Raw genomic sequence first — 18,930 nt, 5'->3', positions numbered from 1 at the left:
GCAGAATTCAAAATGATCTTAACAAATTAGAGAGATGGACCAAAACTAACAAAATGAAGTTCAACAGGGACAAATGCAAGATGCTTCACTTAGGCAGAAAAAATGAAATGCAAAGATACAGAATGGGGGGGGGGGGGGTTGCGTAGCTCGAGGGCAATAGTGTGAAAAAGATCTTGCTTTTGATTCAGGCGTCCCCCATTCTGTATCTTTGCATTTCATTTTTCTGCCTAAGTTAAACATAAGCCAACAATGTGATGCGCCGCGCAAAAGAAGCCAATGGGATTTTGGCCTACATCAATAAGGAGTATAGTGTCTAGATCCAGGGAAGTCATGCTACTCCTCTATTCTGCCTTGGTTAGACCACACCTGGAATATCATATCCAATTCTGGGCACCACAATTGAAGAGAGATATTGACAAGCTGGAATGTGTCCAGAGGAGGGTGATTAAAATGATCAAGGGTCTGGAGAACAAGCCCTATGAGGAACAGCTTCAAGAGCTGGGCATGTTTAACCTGAAGAAGAAAAGGCTGAGAGGAGACATGATAACCATGTATAAATATGTGAGAGGAAGTCATGGGGAGGAGGGAGAAAGCTTTTTTTCTGCTGCCCTGGAGGCTAGGCCGTAGAACAATGTCTTCAAACTACAAGAAAGGCGATTCCACCTGAACATTAGGAAGAACTTCTTGACTGTGAAAGCTGTTCAGCAGTGGAACTCTCTGCCCCGGAGTGTAGTAGAGGCTCCTTCTTTGGAGGCTTTTAAACCGAGTCTGGATGGTCATCTGTCGGGGATGCTTTTTGCTGCTTTTTGGCTGGGGGTTGGACTGGATGGCGCCAACTCTATAATTCTATGATTCTAAGTAAGGGGCCCGGCTTAGCACATCAGGATAAATAACCGTGCTGCCGAAAAATCCTGCCGATTGGAAGGTCAGCAGTTTGAGCCCAGGTGGGGTGAGCACCCGCTGTTAGCTCCAGCTCACCTGTCTGCCTAGCAAGTCGATAGCAGAAATGAGAGCAGATAAAATAGGTACCACTTTTTAGCGGGGAGGTAATAAAAGGCGCCACTAAAAGGACATTGATTGGAGGAAAACACTCCGGCATGGAAGATGGAAAGGCAGCACACCCTGCTCCCCCGTGTCTGGAGTTGAGCACAGCCTCCAAGATGCCGGAAATAAGATGCGGAAAAACTGCCTTTACTTCTGTTTGTGTTGTCTTCCCTTGTTAACTGTATAATTGGCATTGAATGCTTGTCGTATGTATGTTCTGTAAACCGCTCAGAGTCCCCTTCAGGGTGAGAAGGACAGGGTATAAATAGTGTAAATAAATAAATAAATAAATAATCAAGTCAGTAGTGGTGTTTTGTCCTCATGGAGTGTGAAAAGAAACAAAAAGTGGAGAGTGGAGTGGAGTAGAGTGGAGAGATCAGGGGTGCACCTACAGTGAAGAACGAATGCAGTTTGACACCACTTTCACTGCCATGCCTTCATGCTGTTGGATCACAGCAGCTGAAGTTTTAAAAGGTATTCGGCTTCTCTGCCAATAGCCTTGTGCTCCCAGGATCCTACAGCATTGAGTGATGGTAAAGTAGTGTTGAACTGCATTAACAGTGTGAATACGCCCCTTGATACATAGAATCAGAAAGGAATGCTCACACTGTTGACTCCAGAACTGGGTTTTGTCTTCTCCCCTTGGATTTCCTTCCATTCTCAGGAAAACTGTAAAGCCTGTCCTGATCAGGTTTGCAAACATCCCCAATTATTACTGAATTTCTGAGGTTTATAAATCAAGAGTGGCAGCAGCAATGGATTTATGAGAATTTTATTCAGTGTTGTTGTTCTATTGTCAAAGGCTTTCATGGCTGGAATCACTGGGTTTTGTGAGTTCCCCAGGCTGTATGGACATGTTCCAGAAGCATTCTCTCCTGATGTTTCACCTATATCTATGGCAGGCATCCTCAGAGGTTGTGAGGTCGGTTGGAAACTAGGAAAATGGGATTATATCTGTGAAATGTCCAGGGTGGGCGAAAGAACTCTTATCTGTTGGAGCTAGGTGTAAAAGTTTCAATTGGCCACCTTGATTAGCATTTGATGGCCTAGCAGTTTCAAGGTCTTTCAGCTTCAAATGGTGGCTGCTTCCTGCCTGGGGGCATCTTTTGTTGGAAGGTGTTAGCAGGCCTTGATTGTTTGCTGTCAGGAATTCCCCTGTTTTTGAGTGTTGTTCTTGATTTACTGTCTTGATTTTAGAGTTTTTTCAATACTGGTAGCCAGATTTTTTCATTTTCATGGCTTTGAAGCTGCAAGGCCATTCAATGCTAATCAAGGTGGCCAACTGCAACATTCACATTTGCTTCAAGCAGACAAGAGTTCTTTCTCCCACCCTGGACAGTCCAGATATATAAAACTCACTTGTCCTAGTTTCCAACAAACTTCACAACCTCTGAGGATGCCTGCCATAGATGTGGGCGAAACGTCAGGAGAGAATACGTCTGGAACATGGCCATACAACCCAGAAAACTCACAGCAACCCAATGATAAAAGTCTTTACAAGAGGAATATCAAGTGGACTTATAGCTTCTTTGTTTCTTCCCCCTCATTACATATTCCTTGTGATTCATCTCAGGTCTCAACAATATGATGTAGCATTTGGGGAAAAAGATGCAGGCTAGCAACCCAGCACTGGAGGCTAGAATGGAGAAGATCTCCACTGCCACCATGTATTTGCCCTTGGTGCTCAGGTAGGTTGGAACGAAGGACACCCAAACACTGCAGAAAACCAACATGCTGAAGGTGATGAACTTGGCTTCATTGAAACTGTCAGGTAACTTTCTAGACAGGAAAGCTACAGTGAAGCTGACTGCCGATAAACAGCCCATGAAACCCAAGACACAATAAAACATAACAACATATCCTTCATTGCATTCCAATATGATCGCCTCTTTGAAGGATCTCATGTCCACCTCTGGGAAAGGAGGTGAGAATCCCAACCAAACTGCAGAAATACCTGCTTGAATAAAGGAGCAGGAAAGGACAATGATAGTTGCCAGCCTTTTCCCTACCCATTTGCTCTTCCTGGATCCTGGCTTGGTGGCCAAAAATGCCAGAACCACCAGGATAGTTTTAGCCAATATGCAAGAAAGTGCCACAGAGAAGATGATACCAAAGGACACTTGTCTCAGAAGGCAGGTCACTTTCCCAGGTTGGCCAAGGAAGAGCAACGGACAGAGGAAACAGAGGAGCAGGCAGATGAGGAGTGTGTAGCTGAGACTTCGGTTGTTGGCTTTGACAATGGGAGTATCTTTGTGCATAATAAAAGTTCCTAGTACCAAAGAGGTGATAAAGGAAAACGAGAGAGCACACAAAGTGATAGTGATTCCCAAAGGATCTTCGTAAGACAGAAAGTTTACTCCCTTGGCGATGCATCCATTTTGACCCAGGTTTGGGTACTGATCTTCTGGACATTCAATACAAGCATCCATATCTGTGAAATGAAAAAACTGAAGTGTCTCAGAGTTGTGCATGGATCCATTGTCCTTCGTTACATCCGTTCTTTCGTTACTTTCGTTACCTTCGGGAGCACGTAATGGGAAGCCCCCTCCCAGTACACAAATCAGCTTGACACAAAAGCAAGCGGGAGCCAATACGGGCTCCTCACCAGCTTTTCGTGAGCAGCCCCCTTGCCTTAGAAAGAGTGTGTGTGTAGGAGGTGCCAGAAAGTGTGCATGGCTTACTTCAGCCAAGTGCTTCCTATGGAGTAAGAGAAGTTGCCTCCTTGCCTTGAAAAGTGTGTGGGGCATGCAGGCCCAGAAAGCACGTGCGTTTGTCTGCAGCTGAGTGCCTCCTCCAGAGTAAACTTGCCTCCTTGCCTTGGAAATTGCGTGTGGCATGCAGGCCCAAAAGGCGTGCATGCCTGCATGCAGCTGAGTGCCTTCTTTAGAATAAACGTGCCTTGGAAAGCTTACCTTGGAAAGTGCATGTGGCATGCATGTCCAGAAAGCATGTGTGTCTGCCTGCAGCTGAGTGCCTCCTCTAGAGTAAATTTGTCTCCTTGCCTTGGAAAGAGCATGTGGTGCGTAGGCCCAGAAAATGCATGTGCTTGCATGCCTCTTAGTGACTCCTCTAGCATAAACATGGGCTTGCAACTGAGCACCTCCTCTAGAGTAAACTTTCCTCCTTGCCTTGGAAAGTGTGTGTGGTATGCAGGCCCAGAAAGTGCACATGCCTGCATGCAGCTGAGCGCCTCCTCTGGAGTAAACTTGCCTCCTTGCCTTGGACAGTGCATGTGGCATGCAGACCCAGAAAACGTGCATGCCTGCATTGCTTCCTTGCCTTGGATAGTCTGTGTGGTGTGCATGTCCAGAAAGCATGCATGCCTGCTTGCAGCTGAGTGCCTCCTCTAGAGTAAACATGCCTCCTTGCCTTGGAAAGTGCATGTTGCAAGCAGGCCCGGAAAATGTGCGTGCGTACATGCAGCTGCGCACCTGCTCTAGAGTAAGAAACAGGTAAGAAGCCTCCTTAAAATGTGCACCTGCCTGCAGCTGAGTGCAGTTAGAGTAGAGCTTTAATTTCTAAAATGATGGGAAGGGGAGCCTGGGAAGCTCTCTCTCTCCCCCCCGCCCCCCAATAATAAGTCAATAGAAAACAGATCTTTCGGCATATAGAGTAAAAACTGATATTTCCTTTCCTGTTTTCGGGACGCTCCCAAAAAACAGATTGAATCACCCACTGAAAGCTAGGACATGAAACAAGTCAAGGTTTACGCAGATTGCACAAGTTTAGTCTCAGTGCCATTTCTTGTTGCTCTTGATCAATTGGAGGCTGTGCCTTAATCTCCTACTTGTTTCTTGTGTCATATAGGAAGTAGAGTCCCTCTTGGGATGAGAAAAGTGGTATACAAATACCGCAAATAAATAAATAAATAAATAAATAAATAAATAAAGTCTTTACCTTTTTTTTGAGATGCAAGGTGGCATGGGAGCAAGGAACAGTTTCCATTATGAATGTGGCAAGCCAATGGTTGATAAACTGACACCCCTATTAGTAATATTAGATGTGACTACTGACATCACAGACTACTGCTATGGACTGAGGGGATTACTTTATCAGGCTGAGAAGTTTCTATCAATTTTGGAAAAATCTCATAAATTATTAGTATTAATTTGGGGTTGGCAGGAAGGAGAAAGGAAATCTCCTTTTGTCAGCTCAGCTGCACACAGAATAAAAAACAGAGCTTTTTGATTATTGTCCCAAAGCTTCCAGTGTAAACAATAATTGAAATTACCCAGAAAGCAATAAAAATGCCATGACATGCTAAGGTAATTTGCATAGGGTCCTGTATCATATAGTGTCGCCCTCAACACAATAGTTCTGAAATTGATATCACTAATGTAGAGCTGGTATCTATATCAGGTGTATCTATACTGTAGAATGAATGAAGTCCAGCACCACTTTAGTAACGATGGCTCAATGCTATGGAGTCCTGGATGTTATAGTTTTGCAAGCTTTCTATGCCAAAGAAGAGCCTCACCAAGCTACAAATCCCATAAGTTGACAGAGAAGGATAAAGACCTTGTAAAATCACAACTCCAAGGATTGCATCGCTTTGAATGGTGCCAGTTAAAGTGGTGTCAAAGTGCATTAATTCTATAGTGTAGATGCACCCATCCTTTCAAAGTTCAACTCAATTTCATAGGTACATTTTTCTTGCCTTTCTAAAGTTGTTGGCCATATATCATATCACTTACCATTCAGATTTGAGATCTTCCCTTCCTCACATAGAATACAGTCATAGCAGCAAAAGTGTTTACTCTCTTTCTTGATCTTTTGATAACCAGGTTGGCAGAAGTCATTGCAAAGAGAAATGGGGGGCACCTATCCATAAACAAAACACACCTTACATTTAGGGTTTTAGGAATGATAGATGCAGGAGCAACAATGGTGACTAGTGTGGTTTCTTGCTTCTAGCATTTGTACTATGACTCTAGAGACCAGAGTTCAAATCTTCACTCAGCCATTGAAACACATTGGATGCCCTTGAGCAAGTCACACTCTTTCAGCCCCTTTTGAAGAAATATTGCTGTAACTCAGAAACAACTTGAAGACACATAACAAAATAATATCCCACAATGATTCAACTTGACCAAAGTGTGTTTGTGCACATTTTGAAAGGATGGGTGCATCAACACCAGCATTTCTCAGCCTGGCAGTCGAGACCCCTGAGGGGGTCATGAGTGGGGTTTCAGAGGGGTTGCCAAAGACCATCAGAAAACACATATTTCTGATGGTCTTAGGAACTCCTTTTATCAGAGAAGGCTGAAGATCTCTCTGCCTGTCCTTCTCTTCCTATTTGGAAACAGACAGCAAAACCTTCTACCAAAAGCCCTCCACCTGTTGTGATGACCGGCCTCTGAGCTGGCCTCTCAGACAAAAGGAGGGCTGTTTCTGAGACTCCAAGTGGGGAGAGGAAAACAGGCGTGCTCTCCCCTAAGTCATTGTCAATTCCTCCCAAATCCCTCCAGTATTTTCTGTTGGTCATGGGGCTAAAGTGTGAGACGTTTGGCACAATTCTATCATTGGTGGTGTTCAGAATGCTCTTTGATTGTAGGTGAACTATAAATTTCAGCAATTACAACTCCCAAATGTCAAGGTTTACTTTCTCCAAACATTTGGGCATATTGAGAATTTCTGCCAAGTTTGGTCCAGATCCACAATTGTTTGAATTCACAGAGCTCTCTGGATGTAGATGAACTACAACGCCAAAACTCAAGGTCAATGCCCACCAAACCCTTCCAGTATTTTCTGTTGGTCATGGAAGTTCTGTGTGCCAAGTTTGGTCTAATTCCACCACTGGTGGAGTTCGGAATGCCCTTTGATTGTCGGTGAACTCCCAAATGACAAAATCAACCCCCCAACCCCACCAGTATTGGGTATTAGTGCCAAATTTGGCCCAGTGAATGAAAATACTTCCTACATATCAGATATTTACATGACAATTCATAACAGTAGCCAAATTACAGTTATGAAGTAGCAACGAAAGTAATGTTATGGTTGGGGATCACCACAACACGAGGAACTGTATTAAGGGTTCACAGCATTAGGAAGGTTGAGAACCACTGGTCAAGTGGATGGCCATAGCTTATGAAACAAAGCATGGCCATTTCCTTACCTGCGTCAAGTCTTTATGCCAATGGATTCTCTCTTCGTCAATGATGAGCTCATTCCCTGGAGGAGCCTTGGGATCCAACTTTCCAATTGTGACTCTTAGGTAGGAATTATTTTGGAAAGTGACCAAGTTTGTGACATCAAATCCAGCTGCTAATTCTCCATGTTCGTTGAGTGTAATTTCATCTCCCACACTGTTATTGAATGAAATTCTCTGAAGCCATGAGTGGAGCTTGGTAGAAAAAAGAGAAAGAGGTTTATAAACTCTTGGAAAACTCTCACTGAGCTCATTCAAATAGTTTTGGAAAATGGCATACCCATGGCTTGACCACTTCACATCAGCATATGGGACCAAGATCTTGTAATGGTTTGCAAGAAGACATTACCTGCCAAGGCTCCACCTTCAGATGTCTCCTCCTATCACCACCTATCACTCTGTGAATTGATCTAGATGAGTATATGATGTGCAAGGCATGTGCCACCGCATAGACAGCATTATAGATGCTATAGCTATGGCCAGTCATGCTCATTTCAAAAAATGGCTCAGTAAGGTCCTCCAGCATCTCATCTCCAGTACATGTGTCATTGGTATCTGTAGGCTCAATAGTGCTGGAAACCAAACAATTGAATGCTTGTTCCCAGAAATCACTGATGAAGCCATCTCCATTAGACATGTTTGGTTCAAGAGTCTGAAGAAATTCTTGGAAGCCTTGAATCTCTTTTCTGTGAATTATGAAGGAAATAGCCCCATGGAACATTTGCATGTTGAGGCCTTTTTGCAAGGTATTAAATGTGAAATCAATCTGGGCTGTCGTAATCCACACCTTCCCAGAAGATGTCTTCATCTTGTTCCAAGGATCTAGAAGATAATAAAGCACTGCTCGACCCCATATGGTATATGCCAGGGTCCTTATGGTGACACTATCCCCATAGATAACCACTGCATTGGCTGTGCTGTCCATGAAAATGGGAATATAATTGAGAATGTTATTGATCATATCGTTTATTCCAAGGTACAGCCGGGGATTTGGGGGATATCTTTCAATGAAAGCTAAGCAGATTTGATTTTGGGAAAGCATGGATTCCAGCGTCATCAAGGAGTGTTCGCCATTCTCATCCTCAATAACTATGAGCCCAATCCATTTCCATCTGAAATGCAGAAGGAGCTGGACAATTCCTTGATGCTGAAGGCCTTCATTGGGAACCATGCGATAAAAGGGAGGAAAATCAGACTCATATCTCCCTGAAGGTTGAAAAGAGCCATAGGAAATCTATAGGGAGAAAGACAACCATTTCAAAGCAGAAACACAATCAGTATCTGAATACCTTTTGACACATTCGTTGGAGTGATCAGAAACCTTGCACCATATACAATGCCTTAAATAAGCATTAGAGATGCAAATTTCACTACAGTCAAGAAACATGCATTTGGTATTTATTTATTTATAGTATTTATATTCCGCCTTTCTCACCCCGCAGGGGACTCAGGGCAGATCACAATGCACATATACATGGCAAACATTCAATGCCATAGGCACACAACATATATAGACAGCGATACAGAGGCTACTTAACTTTCCAGCTTCATGAGGGTATGCTTTTTGAATTCTGGCCACCGGGGGAGCTGTCCAAATTGTTATATTGTACCATGCTCTATTTCAGTGTTTCTCAACCTTCCTAATGCTGTGATCCCTTAATACAGTTCCTCATGTTGTGGTGGCCCCCAACCATCAAATTATTTTTGTTGCTACTTCACAAATGTCATTTTCCTACTGTTATGATTGATCTGGACCAAACTTGGCACAAATACTCAATATGCCGAAATGTGAACACTGGTGGACTTTGGGGAAAATAGAGCTTGATATTTGGGAGTTGCAGTTGCTGAGATTTTTAGTTCACCTACAATCAAAGAGCATTCTGAACCCCACCAACGATAGAATTTGGGCAAACTTCCCACACAGAACCCCCAAGACCAAGAGAAAATACAGTGTTTTCTGATGGTGTTTGACAACCCCTCTGACAATCTTTGTGACACACCCAGTAGGCCCTGACTCCCAGGTTGAGAAACATTGTTCTATTTTAATTGCGTTTTTGTTTTAATGGATTGTTTTGCTTTTATGTCCTGTGAGCATTTTGACCCATATGTAAGCCGCCCCAAGTCCCTATAGAAAAATAAAGGGGGGAATGGACAGATGGTGGCAGGGTATAAGAATAAATTATTATTATTATTATTATTATTATTATTATTATTATGGATATTTAAAAATAAATGTATCTATGAACTTGCTTCCAAAGAGAATCAGGAAGACCAAAATATAGGTGAAATCAAATCACATCTGCAGAGTCTACCTGAGGTATCTTGTAAGGGCCCAACACTTCTGCCATATATGAGGAAGTATCAGAATCTAGTCCTCCAATAGCAGCTACTAGATTTTTCTGGGTGCCACACTGGTAGTTGGGAAGAAACTGTTGTGGCTTGTGGATTAAATCCAGAGTGGTGCGATAAGTCATCTTTGCATTGGAGTAACTGTCATAGATGTGGAATCCAAGAGAGATATTGGGCAAGATCTTTGGATTGTCATTGATCTCATTTATGGCAAACACCAAGGCCAGGACATGCTGGTAGAACTTTGTTGTCACTCTGGGGAAAAAAACAGCGGATTGTATGAAGGTGTATGTCATTTAATACATAGAAAATAATTGTGTCATGATTCTTTCATACACTAATGAACAAAGAACTGCCTTCTGACTAATTGTTTCTGCAGGAGATTATCATAGAATCATAGAAGCATAGAATCGTTGAGTTGGAGGAGACCTCATGGGCCATCCAGTTCAACCCCCTGCCAAGAAGCAGGAAAATCACATTCAAAACATCCCAACAGATGGTCATTCCAATCACACTATACATTATATTTAAATCCTATGTTTACTTCCTCAGGAATCCTGAGATTTGTGTTTAAAAATCTCAGCCAGAGAAGTATTGTGTCTCACTAAACTACAAATTCCGGAATACCACAGGTGGTATCCATAGGATTTAAAGTGGGAAAGCAGCACTAACAATATAGTGTGGCAATCTATAGATATGTTTATGTAGAATATGTTGACAAAGTAATAAACATCTACAATATTATTATTACCATATACTGACAGATATAATAATTCTGTGTAATGATCTGGGATGTTCAATGTATTGTTGAAGGCTTTCATGGCCAGAATCACTGGGTTGTTGTAGGTTTTTCCGGGCTATATGGCCATGTTCTAGAGGTATTTTCTCCTGACGTTTCGCCTGCATCTATGGCAAGCATGATTAGCATTTAATGGCTTGGAAGTGCCTGGGGGGAATCTTTTGTTGAGAGCGATTTGATGTGCCTGATTGTTTACTCTCTGTTGTTTTGCTGTTGTAATTTTGAGTTTTTTAATACTGTATTAAATCACAACAGCAAAACAACAGAGAGTAAACAATCAGGCACATCAAATCGCTCTCAACAAAAGATTCCCCCCAGGCACTTCCAAGCCATTAAATGCTAATCAAGGTGGTCAGTTGAAACATTCACACCTAGCTGCAGCAAACAAAAGTTCTTTGTCCCACCCTGGTCATTCCAAAGATATATAAACTCATTTTCCTACTTCCAACAGACCTCACTACCTCTGAGGATGCTTGCCATAGATGCAGGCGAAACGTCAGGAGAAAATGCCTCTAGAACATGGCCATATAGCCTGGAAAAACCTACAACAACCCACATCTGGGATGTAATTGTAGGATTTCATCCCACTGTGTTTTTCCAAGCGTTTCTCAACACTTATTTCCTCCGCTTCCCCTCAGTAGTAGGATAAAGTCCATAATCAACACTAAAAATCTCATTTCAATTTAGGTTTAATCCGAATTCACCCAAAATTCACAAAATCTGATTGCAAGAGAAAGTGGTCTGGAAAATTTGTGCATATTTACATGTCCATTGAGATGTGAAAAAGTGATGAGAGGGAGGGAGGAAAGGAGGGATGTCAGGACACATGGAATTTGGTTGTATTGGTTTTGATGTCAATTTTGGAAGCTTCATATATTCTGTGGTGTTTCCTGACTACTCCGATACAACCAAACTCAGCCTGATGGATAGGTCTGCCTCACTGAATATAATCTGTTCCACATAGTGGGAATAATAATAATAATAATAATAATAATAATAATAATAATCGAATACCTTACATTGGAACAATAATCCAGTCTTGAGAAGGATGCTTCTTGAAGGAAATTCCCAACACTATAAAATGGATATGAGACATAATCCCGCCTATAAGAATTTCACCAGGCTCGTACCATTCCTGTGGGATAAGAATGGGATCATTCCCAGAGCATTTTGCGGAATATCCTTGGCACACTGTACAAGAGAGAAGGAGCAGCAGGAGCAGCAATAACATGATCACACAACTCTTTGTTTCCTGATAGCAATGTGTCCACTTGAGATCTAGCTTCTCCTGTCTTGCCAGCACTGGTCTGGATGAGAAAAGCTGCCAAAGACAATCTGTAAAAGACAAATATTCAGTTTATTTTTAGGGTCAGAAGGTTGTGCACCAGATACTGATCTTAAAGCAATGACACACTCCCAAAGGGGAAAGTGTAAGAGCTCAAAAGGTCAGATTCCATGCCATCTTTATTCCATAAGCTTCATCTGATGCAACACTCTGGAGTTTGATATAACAGCGTAACCATAATTGTTGTTACTACTCTTCTTTCTTTGGAGCCAGTAATGCTCTGAGCAAATGATTTTATGATGACAGCAATTGTCATAATTATAAGGGAGGGATAATCATGAAGTTTTGGAGCACTGAAGCAAACATGCATATGATGTAGTACCACAAGGAATAGAAAAATATGTCAGTTGAACTTTCTTCTACCACTTTCCCCTCCATTTTGCCATCATCCAGAATACCAAGAGTTTTGCAGTTTTGGAACAAAGTTATCAAGAAAAAAGTACCGTATATTCTGGTGTATAAGACTACTTTTTAACCCAAGAAAATCTTCTCAAAAGTCAGGGGTTGTCTTATATGCGGGAGTAGTCTTATACATGAGAGTAGTCTTATACACGGAGTAGTTTTATACGCGGGAGTAGTCTTATACACGGGAGTCGTCTTATAGAGCAGGTGCTGAAACTTCCAATCGGATTGGAGAACCTGTGGTTGCTGCATATGGTAGAGGAATCTCAAAAATGGCAATGGCCATGTCCCTGCCATATGCAGCAACTGTATGAAATCATTAAGGGCGACACTGTACAAGTACTGTAGAAGAAAATCCATTCATCAGGATTCGTGGACTTAATGCAGTCCCGATGGTGAGATGAAGGGGCGCCTCACCAGGAAGGTGTAAGCGAAGGGTGGAACAAGCTACAGGTATCTGGGGCACCCGGGGTATGGAAAAAAGAGATAGAGTGGCTCTGGGCCCAGACAAACATACCTCTTTTACCTGTCTGGCCCGCCCTTGTATCCTATTACCATACCTCCTCCTCTGCCTCCCAGATCTCACTCCTGAAGACTGCAGTGAAGTGGTGCAGGTGCGCATTTGTGAGATCTGAGAGGCAGAGAAGGAGGTACAGTAATAGGAAAATTACCATATTGAAATAAAATCTGATGCTTTTTAAATTTTTAGTTGGTGTGCATAGGAAGAGGGGTAGTCTTATACGGCAAATATATCCCAAACTATGTATTTTAACTGGAAAGGTTGGGGGTCATCTTATACGCCCAGTCATCTTATATGCCGGAATATATGGGTAAATCACATTGATTTTTTTTTATTTGTATCAGTCAAATCTTTAGCTGGTTTCAGCTTCGAGAACTGCCAGGCGTTGGAGAGTGAAACACTCAAGACCTCCTCACATGGAGCATTTTTGCCCCATTTTGCTGCATTTAATCGTGGCAAGGATGGGACCTACCATGTGCCATCACACAATGCACAGCAGGCCTGTCCACATTCCTCCCAAAGTGGAGGAGAAGCGTGGAAAGACTCTTTCTCCTCCACTACACAGAGAAAAGTGTAGTTTGGGAAGCTCCAATGGAGCTATCTGCACTTTCCTCCTCTTTTTGCCATGTGATGGGAAAAGGGGGGGGCAATGTGTGTTGCTGTTCTTTCTGCCATCTGATGAGGGGAGGGAAAGGATGCCAAAGAAAGTTCAACTGAGGAGAGGATAGAGGGCACGTAGGCCTCCACGAGCCGCACTGCACACCTTCCTTTTTGAGGCGATTGCAGGCGCAACAGCACAGCCTGGAAGGGCTGTATGAAGAGGTTGCCAGAGTTTGAATGAATCTGTCTGTGGTTTCTGTTATTGGACAAGTCAAAGGAAAATTTGTCTCAGAAATCAAGTAAAATGTACATATTAGGTATCACTTTGCCTGATATTTGTTGTTGATCTGAGAAATCCAGGCAGAAGCAGAGCTCCTGCCTTCCTGATGTTTTCTCATTATTGCTCTTCTTGTTCATTAATGTTATCTGCTTCAAGCTCTGGTGATGAATGAAAAATCTCTAAGATTCCTCACCATCAACTGCTCTGCTCAGTCCTTAGTGACTTCGGGTTTTGGCTTCATTGATTGAATTAATTCACCTACAGTGCAGTCTCCCTATTATTCTACTGCCTTCCATTTTACCAAGCACTACTGGCTATATTTCAGAGGAAGGAACTGACAAAACTACTGTACCACTAAGTACTCCTTCCCTAAGGAAACCCAATCAAAAGCATGAAGTTGACACGAGTCTACAGATGATTCCATAATTTTATCAACATTTTGGATAAATGCAAATGTCTTACTACCAAGTTGTCATGTGGGGAAACTGGAACATTTATCCATATGTGGTGGGACTGTGCCAAGGTACAAGAATTCTATAGAAAAATAAAGAGGGAAATAGAGTGATCATTACAGCAAAAATTAGGATGGGATAATAAACAGGTTTTTTAAAACCTTGAAACTGGAAGGAGAAAGCGGCAATAAAGATTGAGTCAAGACAACATATGCTAGCTGTGTCCCAAGCTACAGAAAGATAATAAAAAATGGGACATACAAAAGTGATACGAATATTTAGCAGACTATATGATTCAAGATTATATTATTGATAGAAAAAATAAATATGCTAATGGATACCCCAGGGAGAAATGGAAAGGGAAATGGGGAAAACGGATATCCAAGGCAAAGGGCAACAGAAAATATAAGAAATAGAAGCAGACTATGCTTATGATACAACAAACAGAATGAATGATAAAGGAAATGTATGACTGTTCCCAGAGGGAGAGGGTAAACAAGAGTGGGAAGGGGAAGAGGAAAATAGTGGAAAAGGGATGGATAGTGTCTAGATCTAGGAAAGTAATGCTACCCCTTTATTCCACCTTGGTTAAACCACACCTGGAATATTGTGTCCAATTCTGAGCACCACAATTCAAGAGAGACATTGACAAGCTGGAATGTGTCCAGACGAGGGCAACTAAAATGATCAAGGGTCTGGAGAACAAGCACTATGAGGAGCAGCTTAAGGAGCTGGGCATGTTTAGCCTGAAGAAGAGAAGGATGAGAGGAGATATGATAGCCATGTATAAATATGTGAGAGGAAGCCACAGGGAGGAGGGAGCAAACTTGTTTTCTGCTTCCCTGGAGACTAGGACGCAGAACAATGGCTTCAAACGACAAGAAAGGAGATTCCGTCTGAACATTAGGAAGAACTTCCTGACTGTGAGAGCCGTTCAGCAGTGGAACTCTTTGCCCCGGAGTGTGGTGGAGGCTTCTTCTTTGGAAGCTTTTAAACAAAGGCTGGATGGCCATCTGTCAAGCGTGATTTGAATGTAATATTCCTGCTTCTTGGCACAATGGGGTTGGACTGGATGGCCCATGTGGTCTCTTCCAACTCTTTGATTCTATGATTCTAGGGGACAAGGGTGATTACATATGAATTTTTAATCTCTTTTTTTGTTAAATTATTAATATATATATACCTTTTAAGTCAGCAGTGTTATCTTCCTCATGGGGAAAAGTGGTTATGTTATACTCTACTTGTTTGGCTCCTATAAATAAACTACCCCCCCCCCCCCAAACTATACAAAATTGTCATATTCTGGCACCCTGAAAGGGTACCTTCAGACTGGTCAGTCTAAAGCAGTGCTTCTCAACCTTGGGTCCCCAGATGTTTTTGGCCTACAACTCCCAGAAATCCCAGCCAGTTTACCAGTTGTTAGGATTTCTGGGAATTGTAGGCCAAAAACATCTGGGGACTCCAGGTTGAGAACCACTGGTCTAAAGATTTGTGTTGGTTTCTCTACAAAGACAGATCACTACCAATTGGGCACCTCTTTAGAATCACAGAATCATAGAGTTGGAAGAGACCATATGGGCCATCCAGTCCAATCCTCTGTGACACAGGAAAAGCACAATCAAGGCACCCCCAAAATATGGCCATGCAGCCTCTGTTTAAAAGCCTTCAAAGATGGAGCCTCAACCACACTTTGAGGAAGTAAGTTCTACAGTTGAACAGCTATTTTACAGCCTCATCACACTAGAGCATGGATCCTCCTGCAGAATTTTGGGGTTTGTAGTATAGTGAGGCTCAGGTCCTGTCTGTCTGAGCAGTTTAAAGGCCCCTCCCTAAACTACAAGCCCCAGAATCCTTTAGGAGGAAGAAAGCGGATCCATGCTCTAGAAGTCCCTATAGTCAGGAAGGTCTTCCTAATGTTCAGGTGGATTTTTTTTTCCTGTCATTTGAACCCATTGCTCCAAGTCCTAGAAGAAAACAAGATAACTTCCCCTTCCTTATTACATACTTTCAAATATTTAAACAGGGTTCTCATGTCTCCTCTCAACCTTCTCTTCTTTAAGCCATTCCTCACAGTGCATAGCTTTCAGACCTTTGATTATTTTAGTCACCCTCTCTCTTGCTCTGAACATCTCGACCAAGCTTTTTTGCAACCCTAGCTTTATGTAATGTTTCGATTTAATTCAATCATGCTATACATCTAATACTTATAGGATGGGCAATCATATGTCTCCTGTCATTACCACGTTCATGGAATGCATGTCTCTCGGCATCCTAATAATTTATGCCTACATAGTTTGAGTGAAAGTGTTGTCCTTATTTATTTGAGAAATTTGTTTATTTGAAAAAATATATCCCATCTTTCTCTGAGCACTTGACCTTTTACTGGGGATCAAGATTCAGCTACCCACAAAAGAAGTTGCCTGAGGTTCAGTGCCTTGTGTGCCCCGCTACCTTGAGAACCAGATTAACACACAATCCAGGTTTGAAGACAATAGGAACAGAGGTGTTTTACTTTCAGGCCTGAAAGGATGTCAGATAAAGAATCTGTGCTGAAAATGATTGGACATTAAGTATGCATTACAGCATAGGATATTTTATTCTCTTTGACAGCCATTCAAAATACCTGCACCCTCCTGTAATTGGGCACAAAGCTAGCCTAACCAGGGTCTGGGCATTGATTGGCTGAGGAAACCTCCTGATGTCAAAGGTGGTTGGGGTTTCCTCCATGGCAGGAAAAACGAACAAATGTCATTTGTAGGTTTGAAGCCAGAGTCGTTCGGAAGGTTCGTCCTGGAAAAGAGTCAGACAGGTGGAATGTCTTGAGGCAATATGATTAAATTAATTATACAAAAGGTGAGCTTCAAAGAACACAATGCGTTGTTATGTAAATATAAGCAGTTCAATGTAAAGCATACAGAGTTAATCTATATGCTGATGTCTGATGCTGACTCATATTCAGACTCTCTCAGAAAATTGAACAATTGTACATGATGGGATTAATTTTTACTATAGGATTAACACAATTTGACCCCACTATCTCCTGTTCCTGGATTGCCCGAGCCCAGGAAAAACAGGATAACCATGTGTACAAGCAGAACAATTTCTATTGGCTCCAAGGGTGGTCAAATTCTGGAGCTTCAGAAAAGTTCTAGAGCATCCTGTGGATTTTTTTCTTGACATGATGCAAGGCCATGTTAAGCAGGCTTCTCTCATGCTATAATATAAATCTGTACTTTTGATGGACTTTCTCTCGTCCCTCAGTGAAGCTTACCCCCATTGTTGTCCCATCTGAGGTTCCATTACTCTATTTATCTATCCCACCCAGGTTTTTATAATTTTATCCCTCACATTTGGCCCAGGTCACTGTGTTTTAATTTCTTAACACTTTATTATGTGTCTATTTTATTGTATATTTTGTTATTGTTTGCACTTTATTTGATATTATTACTTACTTTGCGTTATTGTAATTCTTGGGCTTGGCCTCATGTTAGCTGCCCTGAGTCCCCTTGGGGAGATGGTGGTGGGGTATAAATAAAGTTTAATAATAATAATAATAATAATAATAATAATAATAATAATAATAAATTGACCTCATTCATAATGTGTTTTCTATAGATTCTATTCATCTTTGGGTTGACTCATATGGCCATGTAGATGAGCCCAAAGTCACATTTTCAAAGGATGCACCTCATTGCCAAGCATGGACTCCGTGTCCTTTGAAGTGGAAATGTATTGTGGCTGTGTAGCATCCATGAAGAACATGACAATTTGGTTGATTATTCATAGTAGTTTGAAAAAGAATGAGATATGACAAAAGTTTTCAAGAAGTTATCTTGAGCCATCTTAAGTAAACTGGTATTGTATGACACAGAGTAAGCAATTATAGCTATATACTCCAGATGGGCCTTTGAAAATGTTAGTGAATGCTTGGCTCATTTTTCAGACCATCTGAAGTCTCTCTTCTTGATTCTAGGATGCAGAAAGCTCTAGATCTGAAGGGATATTATCTGATTATTTCTTATGTAGGAAAGAGTGGAGAAAGCTTTCTGCCAGTATTAAAGTGTGATAGAAGAAACTTGCTTTGATTCCTCTATCTTAGGGTGCATCTAGACAGCCCCTTTAATGTGGGAGTTACCACAATAAAAGGGGGCTGTCCAGGTGACGTCCTGGACAAACCCAAATTAATTCGCTACTAACTGGGAAAATCCCTGGTTGGTAGTGAATTAATTTGTTAGTGGGTTTATTCTGTGCCTTGGAAGGTGCAGGATAAACCCACTACTTCCGGTGTCTGGACTGCTTCCTCAAAAGTTCTGGATTTTTGAGGCGGCAGTCCAGACAGTAGTCCCATGATTTTCTAGGCGAAATTAGCCCAGAAAACCGCAAGGCCACCAACCCTCTCCCTAAAAGCCCCCCCAAAAGCCCTTCAAAAAACAAATGTACTTACCTGGCTTTCATTAGATAGCTGCTGGAGCTCTCCTGGCATGTAGAAATGACACACCAGGAGAAAGGAAAATCGCTCCTGCCCCCCTTTCTCCTAGCATGTCATTTCTGCACTCCAGGACAGCTCCGGCAGCTCTGTAATGGAGGCCGGGTAAGTACTTTTGTTTTTTAAAGGGCTTTTGGGGGCTTTTCGGGAGGGGGTTATAGTGTCTGGGTGTTCTCCCGGGAACTTCCAGGAGACCATCTGGATACCCATCCCAGAAAATGCATGCTTTTTGGGGTGTGTGTAGATGGGCCCTTGGGAACATCCGTATTTTTTAAATGCAGATGCTCCTGGGATAACGGCCTGTGTGGAAGCGCCATAGCTAAAGTTTTCTTTTGAGTTTTCTTTACCTTTCCTTTTTATAAAACCAGGCCCATATCAAACCCAGAGTCAATATTTTCCCCTCTATGGTATGGCATTATTACAGTTTGACACCACTTTAATTGCCATGATTCAATTCATGGGAGTTGTGGTTTGGTTTGATAAGACACCAAGTACTATTTGGCTG

General features: G+C 42.1%; 1 protein-coding gene across 1 annotated transcript; it reads right to left on the bottom strand.

Moving 5' to 3' along the window:
- Nucleotides 1-2,513: 2,513 nt before the first annotated feature.
- Nucleotides 2,514-8,363, bottom strand: LOC132779248 (vomeronasal type-2 receptor 26-like). The gene is made up of 4 exons (XM_067469468.1): nucleotides 7,542-8,363; nucleotides 7,160-7,387; nucleotides 5,739-5,865; nucleotides 2,514-3,475 (listed from the first exon to the last, which is right to left on the bottom strand). Exons 1-4 carry the CDS (start codon nucleotides 8,361-8,363, stop codon nucleotides 2,553-2,555), a joined length of 2,100 nt encoding a protein of 699 aa, XP_067325569.1. The 3' UTR covers nucleotides 2,514-2,552.
- Nucleotides 8,364-18,930: the final 10,567 nt, after the last annotated feature.

This window comes from Anolis sagrei, chromosome 6, assembly GCF_037176765.1.
Source record: "Anolis sagrei isolate rAnoSag1 chromosome 6, rAnoSag1.mat, whole genome shotgun sequence".
Lineage (NCBI taxonomy): Eukaryota > Metazoa > Chordata > Lepidosauria > Squamata > Dactyloidae > Anolis > Anolis sagrei.
Note: the sequence above shows the minus strand (reverse complement) of the source record. Positions and strands in the feature narration are given on the sequence as shown.